Below are 12,349 nucleotides of genomic sequence, written 5' to 3'. Positions count from 1 at the left end.
TCTTTAATATTAATTTAATATTAATTAACAGTGAATTAATATTCAAAGTGAACATGTCTTCAGGGCACAAGGAAGGGTGCAAGGACTAGGTTTTAGCTCTTCTACCAGAAATTAAAGTATAAAACGTTAAGGGGTAGTTTTTACCCAGGCTGAAAAGAAGGAGACAATATATTAGCATACAGCAAGCAATATTCCCTTTTCATCCACAAGAAAAAAAAGAACAAAAAAATTTTTGATCCCAGAGTACCTTTTCCATTCTCGCATTCTTTCCTCATTTTATTGTGCTTTGCAAATGCCTTATGCATCAGCTGTAGTTGTTGATAAGTCTGTGTAAAGTCAGGGAGACAGAATTATAAAAAACAAAACAAAACAACACAACACAACAATCCAGATGAGTAACACATCAGGAATCACAGATCAGTAAGTTTTTCCCTTTCACAGTTTCTAGCAATTTTAGATAGAAGAAAATGGAGGAACTTGAAAGGTATATTAGAACCTCCCTCAAACTCGTTCTCCCAAACCCAACTCCTTTTTCAGGAGAACTTGCTCATTTGTTTCCTGTATCTCTGCTCTGTTACTCCGATCACTTTTGCACTGAACAATATTCTAAACCCCATGTTCTCTCCCAAACATGCTGAAGCAATGGAAAGTAGCCACTAGGAACTAGAGTAATCAAAACCAAAAACTCCCTACATTACCACTTATTTAGAAGCACACTAGCTCTTAGCAGGTGCAGCTGTATTTATGAGGTCACCATGCCCTCAATTGGTCAGGCAGTTGGACTAGATGATCATTAGGTCCCTTCCAACCAAAATACTCTATTCTATCATATTTCATTAAAAAAAGATGAAAAAAAATCTGTCATGCAAAAGCAGAAAACAAAACAAAAAACAACTCTAATTAAAATACACAGAGATGACAACTGCATTCGCACATTTTCTCTGCTGACTGAAATATTACTTCTATGACAGTAGTTTGTTACCTTTTTTTTCAATTTTATATTGAAACATACATATTAAAACAAGAGAGAAGAGAATACAAATACACGTTTTGGTAAAGGAAGCCTAGAGAAATATCTCTAGACACCCAAGATCTTGACTTCTAAAATCTCAGACCTTACTAGCTCTTTAACTACTTAAGAAGTACCCTTTATCCTTTTATTCATTACATGAGAGACTGCAGCAGAGAATGTGAAACAAGGGCAGTAGCCATGCAATTTGGATAAAAATCAAGCTACTAAGCTCACAAGGGGCAAAAGATAAGTTGAGACAAAAGGATTTTTTCTGAAGTACCTAACATTAGGTATTATCTAGTACCTTAAAAGTAGACTTTTAAGCATCTTAATTTCAAAAATATAGAACAAATTCAATGCTTTTTTTAAGCCCCAAGAGTTCATCATTAAAAAATAGCAATGGGAAGACAATTTGGAGATGTTATTTAAAATTACAAAGAGGAAAAGAAAAAGGCTACAGTTAGTGTCGGAATTAACAAACCTCCATCTGTACTACCCATAGAAGCCTGATAATTGTCTAGAAGATAACTGAAGAGCAGGGAAATAACAGGAATCCATATTTGCAATAGGAAAGCAGACTTGAAATGGCCAGAAAATTGAGTTTTCAAAGCTGCAGCGCATGCCAAAAGAAATCAGTGAAGACCACAAAAATATGCTCTTGAACTCTATAATTATCAATCACACATAATTCCTGAAAGCCATATTCCTGTATGATTCTCAGATGCATTAATAATTTAGAACCTTTGAATTTCCAGAAGATACATAGCCCTTTGTCTCAAAAATCTCCTTGCTTCATTTCTCAGGCTCTGAGAAATGTGCAGTGAGAACAACAGAAAGTTCAACCTTTATCACAGCTCTCACTTGGCAAGAAAGGCATGACATGCTTTGCCAGCCAAGCACCAGAGACTAAAGAAAAGGTCACTGGTCCAGCTATTCAGAGACAAACTCTGGAATGCATCCCTATTGCTGCTAGGACACAAGCAGATTTCAGTCTTGCTCTCAGACTCAACAATTAGATTAACATTTTCTGATTTCATTTAAAAATTAAAACAACAACAGAACCACTCCACAGCAGAATACATTGGCTCCAACCCAGTTACTTTTATGAGGGGGGCTGGAAATCCTATGTGAATGTCACTCAAGACACTCACTTTCTTGAAACCAAAAGGTAAATAGGATAGAAAACCAAACAAGCCCACACATGACAGATCACCTCAGTCACAATGACCAGAGCCAGACTTCAAGCACCCCAACATTTGAAATCTGTCTCACTGGAAACAGGCCAATTCCCATTAATGAGACAACAGAAAAATGAATTTTAAGCAGTTCAAATGTCAGGGCTAAATACATGATGATTAAAGTAAGATTTCACTATTTACACTCTCAGAAGGATCCAGCATGGACTTGCACCATTCCACTGCTTCCATAGTACATGGTCTTATGGTCTCTGTGCGGCCATGATAGAAACGTCTGGTCATAGCGGTTTCATAACAGCAGCCCGGGCTGAGGAGAAAAATTAGGGAAAAGTATCTCATTAACTTCACAAAACTATTTGATCTCTCAAGGAACAAAAAAATCCTGCCAAGTATCTTACACATCTAGCTCAGTTACAAGTATCAGTAAGCCACTAATTTTCTTTAAATTCTGTGTCTGAAAGAGCCATAAAGGAACTCTACAAGCTTTTATGAGTCAGATGACTAAAAAAGTGCCAGGGCTGTAACTGTACCTTGAAAAGACTGGGTTGTCATGGCTATTTGCTGCAGACTACAGATCTACCAGCCTCTAGTATAAATAAGGTGATATTATTCAAACTTCAGTTGCAGTATATATTTCCATTAAAGAAACCATCTACACTGTCCAAAAACTCAAAATTAAGAGGCACACTTGAAATAAGCAGTGTGTTCCAATGCACTTGTAAGGGAAAGGTTCAAATCCTTCTCTGTTGCATACTGACACCCATCCAGCTTTTACCTGGAGCATCTCCAGCCCTATGGCAGTCTACCATTTAATATACAACTTACATGAAACACACGTGTGTTTAGAACAAACTTAACAGGGTGTTTTAGTCAGACAATTAATTTATTCCAACATTCAGCTAACTGAGATCTACCGACCTCTTATGATGAGACCCACATCTCCAGTGACTTAGCATCATGCTCATATGATGAAACTCTCCTTGTTCTGAAGCATGCAATACTCCCCAGGTCAGTAATGACTTACACAAGCCATAATCAGTGCTAGTTAGCAAACAGAAATTTGGGAACACCAATACCAGGAAGAATGCTGCCTTCTACCAATAATACAAAATAAAATGACATACCCAAAACGGTAAAGTCAGGCATTTGGAGGCTCACTATCTACGTTTCTATTACTCTGCCCAAACCTTCACATCTAGTGTTGCTAAAGAAAGTGAGTGAGACAGTGAGGTTTGTAAGGCTTCTTACAGGCTTGGAAGACTAATCATTTTACTGATGGCTGTCACTTGCTACAGACAAAGCCTCCTTCTCCACCTGAGCAACTATGTGACATCAAAGAATCCTGACTCACTGCGCATTTGGTATTTGCCCAAATATTTACTTGGTACAGTCCAAATCCACAGTTTCATGTACTGTCTTCTGCTCTGCATTCCACCATACGTACACCCACGATTCCTATGGGCATAAGGACACAATCCTTCTGAAGCCAAGAGCACAAGCCCCACCAATCTCAATGGCGCAAAATAAGGCCCTATGCAACTGTTACTTTAAAAAACCTTTACTTCTTCATTCTTGTATCACCATAGCAAATTATACACTGACATTGCAAGGCCACTGCTTTATATCTCCAGATCCACCCCTTTACTCAAGAAACTAGTTTTTTATTCCTAATCTGGGTAATGAGATTTTCTTACCGTCCATGGTATTTGTAATAAGCAAGCTGAAGGGCAAGCTGCACAAATGTATCGGGATGAAGTTTCTTCTTTCTAATCAATGCTTTGCCAAAGGATGTGAAGGCATAAGTCACTAGCTGCAAGTCAGATACCTGTCATACCAAAGGAAGAAAAGTCACAGAAGTCAAGAAATATCACAACTTGGTCCACTTCACATAAAACACACTCAACATAAACCAATAGTGTAACAAATTTAACCATGGCATTAAGTCCCCTGATTCATCAATTTATCAATAATATATTAATCCCTGTTTTCTAGCACAGAGCAAGACCAGTTAAAAGTATGTAAATAGAATAGAAAAAAAAAATAAAAATCAGTGACAATGAAGAGAAGTAGCAAGAAATTCTACCTTTTTGTAATACAATTCCTTAGTACGTCCAATTTCATTTATGATTTTTTGATCTACTGTGAATACAAGTTCCTCTGGCCATGGAATATCCCTCACTTTATCTGATCCCTGGGAGGATGCAGACAGAAAGAGAGAAAACAGAAAACATTATCCACAAAAAAAAGACATATTAACTAAAAAACTAGAGAGTTTAAAGAATAGATACCTTCCATTTTCCCTCATTTTCAATAATCTTCTTTTCGGCATAAGCTAACATGGTAATTAAAGCCATGGCATCAAAAGGAGAATGCTAGAATCATGTAAGACAAGAGATCACATTATTTACATAACTGCAAGAAAATCAAATTGCTTTCTCCCCTACTCTATTCTTTTTCCTGCAGACCAACAGTTTTACTGCACAGTGTTGGACTTGTTTTTCTAGTTCTACAATACATACAGAACTACTGTAAGTCCACCCACTGTTTTGAGTGCTCTGCAGCCAGATAGGTAGGCACAATATATCACTGCTGTGGAAAAGCAGGTTTCAGGCAAAATGTAGGCCCTCCTGGACATTCAATAATGAGTTTAAAGAAAGATAAAATAAACCTGAGTTTAAAACCCACAACTGTTCAAATAGCTATGTAATACAAAGAGTTAATTTTAAGCCTTCTTGTGCAATGTACTTTTTGTCTTTGGAAATCCCTCATTAAATACTTCTATAAATAAGATTAAGAACATGAGATCTGAAATCATAGTTCAAGTATGGTGTAATATCAAACACTGTGAAAGTAGACTGCTTTTGGAAACTTGCCAGACAAGGTGTCTGGTAAACAAGGCTGTACTAAAGAGGAACACATAAAGCATTTAAAATAACAGTCTGAAAGGGAAAACTTAGTAAATAAACACTTGAAAGGTTTATAAGGGAGAAAAAAAAATTTCAACTTACATCACAGAATGCGCCACAGGTTCCATTGGAGAAGAATATGATACTGTAGGATTTATCTCCCCAGCGTACAGTCGGATCACCTGTCAGCCCCAGCCTTGTAATCTAAAGCAAGTTACACACTGTGGGTTTTAAAAAACACTGAGTACACTGCCAATCCCTGTCAGCTAAACCATGCCTACATTAAAACTTTACACTGGAAGAGGGAAGATTTAGATTAGACATTAGCAAGAAATTCTTCACCGTGAGGGTGGTGAGGCACTGGAACAGGTCGCCCTGAGAAGCTGGAACGAACAGATGCCCCACCCTTGGAAGTGTTCGAGGCCAGGTTGGATGGGGCTTTAAGCAACCTGGTCTAGTGGAAGGTGTCCCTATCATGGCAGGGGGGTTGGAACTAGATGGCCTTTAAGGTCCCTTCCAACCAAACCGTTCTATGATTAAGATGGTGAGATCTCCCTGAGAGAGAAGACATTTTCATCCAGTTGAAGATGAAACACGATTATAAACCTAAGTTTTTAAATTAAAGAGTGATAACAAGATGTTGACTATATTTTTGAGGACCCTGAAGGACAGAAGCCTAGAAGATTATGAAGGTAGATTTCAGCCATTCCCATTTCCAATGTCCTAACAATTCAAACTATTTAGGTTTTCCTACGGCTCAACAAAAAGCACATGAATTATCAAAAAATGAGAAAGATATGAATTATCAAAAATCCTTAGCTACCTCAGAGTAGTCCTCAGGAGTTGCATGGGGACTAGAATCATCGAGGCAGACCACAAACAAACTTCTCTGAATTTTTTCCAGAAGACTTAAGTTCTTTGGATCAAGATCAATCAAATATTCACGTAACTAGAAAGCATAAAAAGACAAAGCTAAGTGAAATGATGTATTTCCAGTGACCACAATGCTTTTCTCAGGAATTAACTGTTGAAGTATTCCCACCTCTGCCCATTTTGTCCTTTCATTGCTTGTTAGGGCTGCCAGTCCTGGTCCATCTGGTTCACCATGGCATCTTTTCTGTATATATGTAAGTTGCCTGTAAGAAGATTTCAAAAATTGAAGTTAACAAAGAACATATGGAAAGAAGATGAAAGTCACGCTTTTTATCTCCCTCATTTTCGTCAAGCTAGAATTTTGGTTCCACGTTCACAAGCTAATGTGAATTTTCAGGAAGCACGAATCAGCTCCCTCAGACTCTAAGGGCAGTTGAAGACCTGCTCTGTTTTCAGTTACTGATGGTTAATTCAAATTGCAGCTACCAGCCCAGTACAAACTAACATGTAAACAATCATGGTCCTAAAGTGTTATTATGCATGTAATTTAAAACAGGACTTAAGACTTCAGCAGTGCAGATCAAACTTTCCTGAGAAGCAAACATCTGCAATACGGCAGCTTTGCAGGTTTTATAGCAACTAATCAGACACGAGGACAAAACTTCCACTCAAGATAAATCCTGAAATTTAAGGCAGAACAGTAGCTACTGTACATCCTAAATGTAGAGACTGAACTACAAAAGAATACTTCCTTCCTTTTCCTTGCACTTTCTCTTTGAAGAGCTATTAACAGAGAGCTAATTTTTAGTTTGCAAATTCAGTTTTTCACATGCTGCTCTAGGTAAATTACAGGCATTCCATCTGGCTTGTCCCTTGTTCTGGCACTCTTGACCATTAAACTTCACTACTAATCACTAGTTACACAGTTGCCAAAAATATGACACCTATGATGAGGTTATTAAAAAAAAAATACCCCAAAAAACACCAAACCAAAACCAATCTGCCTTTTCTATAGAAAACAGAAAGCTTTTGAGTATTTTGTCTGTACTCCAGGTGTTCATTTCTTTGTTACTTGCTTGATCTAACAGGTATAACTACAGAAATTAGAAATACATATGTTGAAATATCTTAAGTATTAGAGTACCAGACTTTAAAAAAAAAAAAAAAAGTTATTTTTGAGCTTCTCTAGTTTTTATTGTGTCTGAGGAATTTGGCCATCCACATTTTGCCAATTTTAATTACAGGTCTTCTGTTGTGCTCTATAAGCAGCACTTTGACAAATGCAGTAAGTTATTCCTAGATGAAATGCACAACCCCTCTTTAGTAAGTAGATACATACAGATCCCAAATTGATCACAAGAGACTTATGTTGAAACTACCTCTGTATGTGACATCAAAGCTTGACCAACAGAGTAGAAAACCTTGTGGCCAGAAGGCCATCTTGACAATTTGAAAAGTCAGCAACTCCACATGCTACTGGGAGATAGGAGATACAGCACGGAAAACCTTTAAACGTTGCCAGTTGCACCAATACTGAAACTTAGTATTTAAAGAACCAAATTCTTTCTCTCTGTTCCTTTGCAGCAGCTCAGGAATATGAAAAGAGCCACAAACATAGCTGGTTGTCACAGGTCTGGTGCAAAGACAAGAAATGCAAGCGAAATGCTGCTGCACTGCTCTGTAGCTAGCAGGAAGTCAATCAGTATATACTACCAATTTTGGACTCTGCTGCACTCACCAACAGGAATTCCAGCCCTTCTATTCTTGAGAAAATTGACCATAAGTGTAATAGATCTGAATCAACATGACAGTTGCTAATGATTAAGTAGCAATGAGACAATTACCAAGGTGGATTGGTCCTGAAAGGAATGAGGTTACTTATAATCCTACTAGTTCGGTGTCAAGAAACTTCACACATAAATGATGTTTCCTACTGAAACATCTTCATTCAGCCCTTTTGCGTGATGTTCTATGGGTATATTACAACAGTACATGATCATCATGCCTTGTGACAAGAAGCTGCCATCCACTAAGTAAGAATTTATTCAAATCTGAACCCTCAGCTAGAGGAGAAGCTGTAGCCTCTCTCACAGCTAATTCTTTGGTGTGAAGGGGATAGAAAAAGAAAGACTCTCTTTGGTATGTAGCTTAAATAAGACAGCTCATTTGAAACAAGGTAGTTTGAAAACCTGAAAATCTCTGGAGGAGTCACCATATTGCCTTCATGTATAGCATCAAATGCAAACACTCGGCCTCGACACAGGACTATTAAGTGAGATGGGCATTCACCTTCAGTCTCTGAAATGAAACAAAAAACAAAACATGAAAAACCAATCATGGGGATAAAGTGAGTAACAGATACAGGAAAACCACTCAGCAAGTACTACAGACCCATTTTTTGTTCAAAATTAAGCAGACTTCATACAGTTAAAAACAGGAAAGAAGAAAAAAGAATAACTTTTGAAGTCCAATTGCACGATCTGCAAATGTAAAGACATTTTTAAAACCATCAGAGAAAATATACAGAAGTACATAACATTCACTGTTAGTAACTACTTCAAGTCATTGTCATTACCTAGTAGCAAATGTCATTTATTTTTCTATCTTGTAGGCAGGAACACCCTCTGCCAAAATGAGTGTTCCTTGCTGAAAGTTGGTCTAGCAACATTGCTCTCTTGCATGAGTTTTGTTTGTTTTTTAAAAGGGACAAATATAGTGCAGCAAGCCTGCTGCTGAGACACTTTGCAAATGATCAAGTCCTCCAGTCAGAGCATTTATGCAACCAGTTTCAGTTATGTAGCTCAGGATCCAAGATGCAGTATCATGTCAATCAGACCTGACTGGCACATGCAAATCTGTAAAAAGGGAGCACTGACACACCAATCTGGCCACTGTACACAAATGCAGATGGTACTGGCCCACACTAGGCCAAGTACATTTCCATAGCACTGCCTTATTGAATCCATCTATCTGGAAATAAGACTAAATAAAGTTGTAAAAGATTCTGACAAAAAACGGATGTTAAAACCCCAAGAAATGTGGCTACGTTTTTCTCAAACTGAGCCACTGTGCTACATCTCTTCTAGTCCAGTGCTCCGCCCTGGGAAAAAGAAGTGTATGCTACTTTACCCACAAGTATGTAACTGAATCGGCATCCACAGAAGTCTTAATCTTATCTATAAGGCTTCTACATCTATCTTTATGGTCCTACTTTCTAAATCAAATAATACAATTCAATACATACCTTATTAAAGACATTCTAAAGTGAGGAAATTGTCATTTCATGTAAACTTCATCTTCATAGATCATGAAATTAATTTCTAACATAATAAAAAAATCAGAAGGGATGACATCAAATTCAGTTACTTTAGGTAGTATCCTCCTACCCTTAGCTGTCTAAAGGAAGTAGCAGAATTAAGTTTGGAAGTTAACACACCTAGAATTAATGCCTGAGATCCCACTACAGCTGGTGGAGATCTACGCAATACGCTTAATCACATTTAATGAGCTCTTCACCTGTTCTCATTAAGGTGTCTGCTGCAGGTTGAACACAATAGCTCTCCACATTCCACTGATCAGGCTCGCTTGGCTTTTAGTGTGGTCTTTGACTCCAAGCTGACATTACCTGTTAAATTTTAGGTGACCTACTCTGCAATCTGAGTACTACTTCAAGTGTTTAGCCCATGTCAGTTCCCTCTATAGCCAAAGGAGAAAAACAGATCCCTCATCAGATGGCAATTCCTTTTGCCTATCTTAGATACTTGCATATTCTAATGGCTCAAATCCTTCTCTGGAGGTATTCATATTTCTCCATGAATCACAGAGAAACAAGACAACTAACTGGACTAAATATTTCATCTGGAGACAGACAATCTGCATGGAAATGGATATCACCTACTGTGTACAACATGAAAAACTATAAAAGCAAGATTGTTCAATAAAGTTCTCAAAATACTTTAAGGCAGAAAAGGGACATGAATAACATAAATTGCATCTCCACAGGATAATAGCTTTGTTTATTAAGTGTGATCATAAGAGAACATTGAATTTCCACAACTGAAGGTTTCTTCTGTGTTTTGGTATTTAAACTGACCCTTCAACTGTAACACCAAGATAAAACCCTTGAAACTCGCCTTCAACTTTGCATTTCCTCATCATATCTTGTGGTATGGAGATTTCCTTATGTTTTTTCAATATATACCAAGGCAATACCTCCTCCTTCTTGCATTCCTGAATCTTACAGGAATTCACATCTCCTATGATTATCTAGACTGACACTGCTGAACAACTCTAGACGCATCAGAATGTGTGTGGAAGGGGTGTTACGATTTCAGTTAGTTGATTACTAATACTATGGCATTTGTTAGAAGAGGACGAATAAGAACATTACACTTTTATTCTAGCTCTTGATCTTGCATGCTAGAAAACTGTTGGGAGTTAAAAGAATGGCTTCAAGAAGCACTATGGAGTACTTTCAAGACCAAAACCAGAAGAAGCTGACCAAGCAAAGAAACAGCACAATGACAGAAAATAAGTAAGAATTATCCCAACAGAATGTATGGGAGCACACTTGAGAAATGCATTCTGTAGAAAAAGATGCAACTAGTAACGATGCTGAAATTCTGTCTGTATAATACATGGAATTCACCCACATTTATAACACATGGAACTTATCTTTTTTCAATTCTTAATGCTGGCACACATTATAGGTATCAGGCTGGTAACATACAATTTGAAGCAGAGGTTTATGTCATCTTATTTAGTATGGACTAAATATTGGATCAAAAAGAGCATTTGTAGATTAGATATCTTCTTTGCTTCTTTATATAAGCACTCAACAACCAGTATCCGATTTAGTGCTTGAGGAAGCAAGTATTTTAAGGTTAAAATGGCCACATCATTGGCTTATTCATAGAAAATCATTTGCTTGTATTAATCCTCAATTTACACTTGTTTACCAGTTTTAAAATAACTGCCGATCGAGTCTCTGGTAACTCCAGGAATTCTGCAAGTACAGAAGAGCATTCGAAATTGGTTCATGTCCAGAACAGCATTCCCAGACCTCTCTATAGCCACCTTCTCTCTGTAGTAAAGAAGTATACCAAAATTAAACAAGAGATGATAATTATGCAAGTAAATCAAGGTAAGACAAACCCATCTTTTACTGCAAAGAACACATGCCAATGAACATAAACATATTTTGCAACTAAAGTACACATAGATCATTAATATTCAGAATCAATTATTTATTCTTAAAGTCTTACGCTCGTAACAGATCCCAGTATTTCAGGGTGTGCCATATATTTACACATGCTCTTTCTATCTGAGTGCCCTCTTTTGGTGGCCAGCAGTGTTCAATATAGGGACCGGGGCCTCCCATATTACAGTGTATTTGTGTCGATATGCGAAGATCAAGATAAGCCACATTCAGCCACCAGTCCTCCAGCTGAAAATGAAAAATGTTCAGCATCAGAATTAAGTTTTAGTCATTCATTTTTTAATAATCACCTGACTGTTCAACTGCCTGCTTTTTCTACTTTTTTTTTTAATATTTTGAATAGTAGTTGCTATATAACAGAAAGCAGGACAGTGGTTCAAAATTAACTGCTGAGGGTAACGACACATCTAGCTCTCCTATTTTCAAGCTTGAAATAAAATTCAATACTGCTTAAGACTATTAAACTGTACATTATGATGAAGAGTCCTTCTCTGATATTCATCATCTTAAACTTCTGTAGATGTCAGCTGTGGCAGCTGCAAATATCAGACAGATTGCTCCATGAAGAATGGAAGGAAAGGAGATATGTGTTGAGAGAGGATCTGGGACGGACAGTTCACAATATATTTTTTCTATCATCATCTGAAAATCCCTATTCTGGTGTGTGTCAAGATTTACAAAGTTCTCATGAATTCCACTTGGTAACGACCCTCCCTGTATCCCTTTCTCTGTTGAAAGACAACTTTAAAATGCTACCACGTAGCTTTCTTCAGGCAAGAGAGAGAGAGAGACATCACACTAAATTCTTTTTTTTTTTTTTTTGGCAGGGCAGAGAGAGGGGGAGACAGAGGTGATAGAAGAAGAGACTGACAGATAAAGCATTCAAAAGCTGGAAGGTTACTTAATATTTCAGTTAGTGAGCTCTCTTAGCCACTCAACTTTAAAAAAAACAAATCACACATATATAAGTGAATGTGCTCACATCCACAGGCCAAGTGGCAGATGTAAGGAAAATCCTAAGATTAAAAAAAGCTAAATGACTCTCTAAACTATATCTTAAATAACTGACTTTCCATAAGCTGAATTATGATTTCTTATATATCTAAATGCGTACCCAATTCCTTCTTGTTTTAGCTCTTTCCAG

The 12,349-nt window shown here is 37.3% G+C and overlaps 1 protein-coding gene across 1 annotated transcript in view; it reads right to left on the bottom strand.

Moving 5' to 3' along the window:
- The window catches only part of CROT (carnitine O-octanoyltransferase), a 19,416-nt gene that overhangs the window by 2,143 nt on the left and 4,924 nt on the right, over positions 1–12,349 (bottom strand). The window contains 12 exon segments of the mRNA XM_009704059.1: positions 248–326; positions 2,392–2,515; positions 3,903–4,033; positions 4,292–4,399; positions 4,497–4,580; positions 5,217–5,318; positions 5,938–6,063; positions 6,157–6,250; positions 8,177–8,285; positions 10,946–11,070; positions 11,252–11,433; positions 12,320–12,349. The exon segment at positions 12,320–12,349 is cut by the window's right edge and continues 20 nt beyond it. Coding sequence (XP_009702361.1) covers positions 248–326; positions 2,392–2,515; positions 3,903–4,033; positions 4,292–4,399; positions 4,497–4,580; positions 5,217–5,318; positions 5,938–6,063; positions 6,157–6,250; positions 8,177–8,285; positions 10,946–11,070; positions 11,252–11,433; positions 12,320–12,349 — 1,294 coding nt within the window.

The sequence above is a fragment of the Cariama cristata genome, unplaced genomic scaffold (assembly GCF_000690535.1).
Source record: "Cariama cristata isolate BGI_N322 unplaced genomic scaffold, ASM69053v1 scaffold29747, whole genome shotgun sequence".
NCBI lineage: Eukaryota > Metazoa > Chordata > Aves > Cariamiformes > Cariamidae > Cariama > Cariama cristata.
This window is presented reverse-complemented; position numbering and strand designations above follow the sequence as displayed.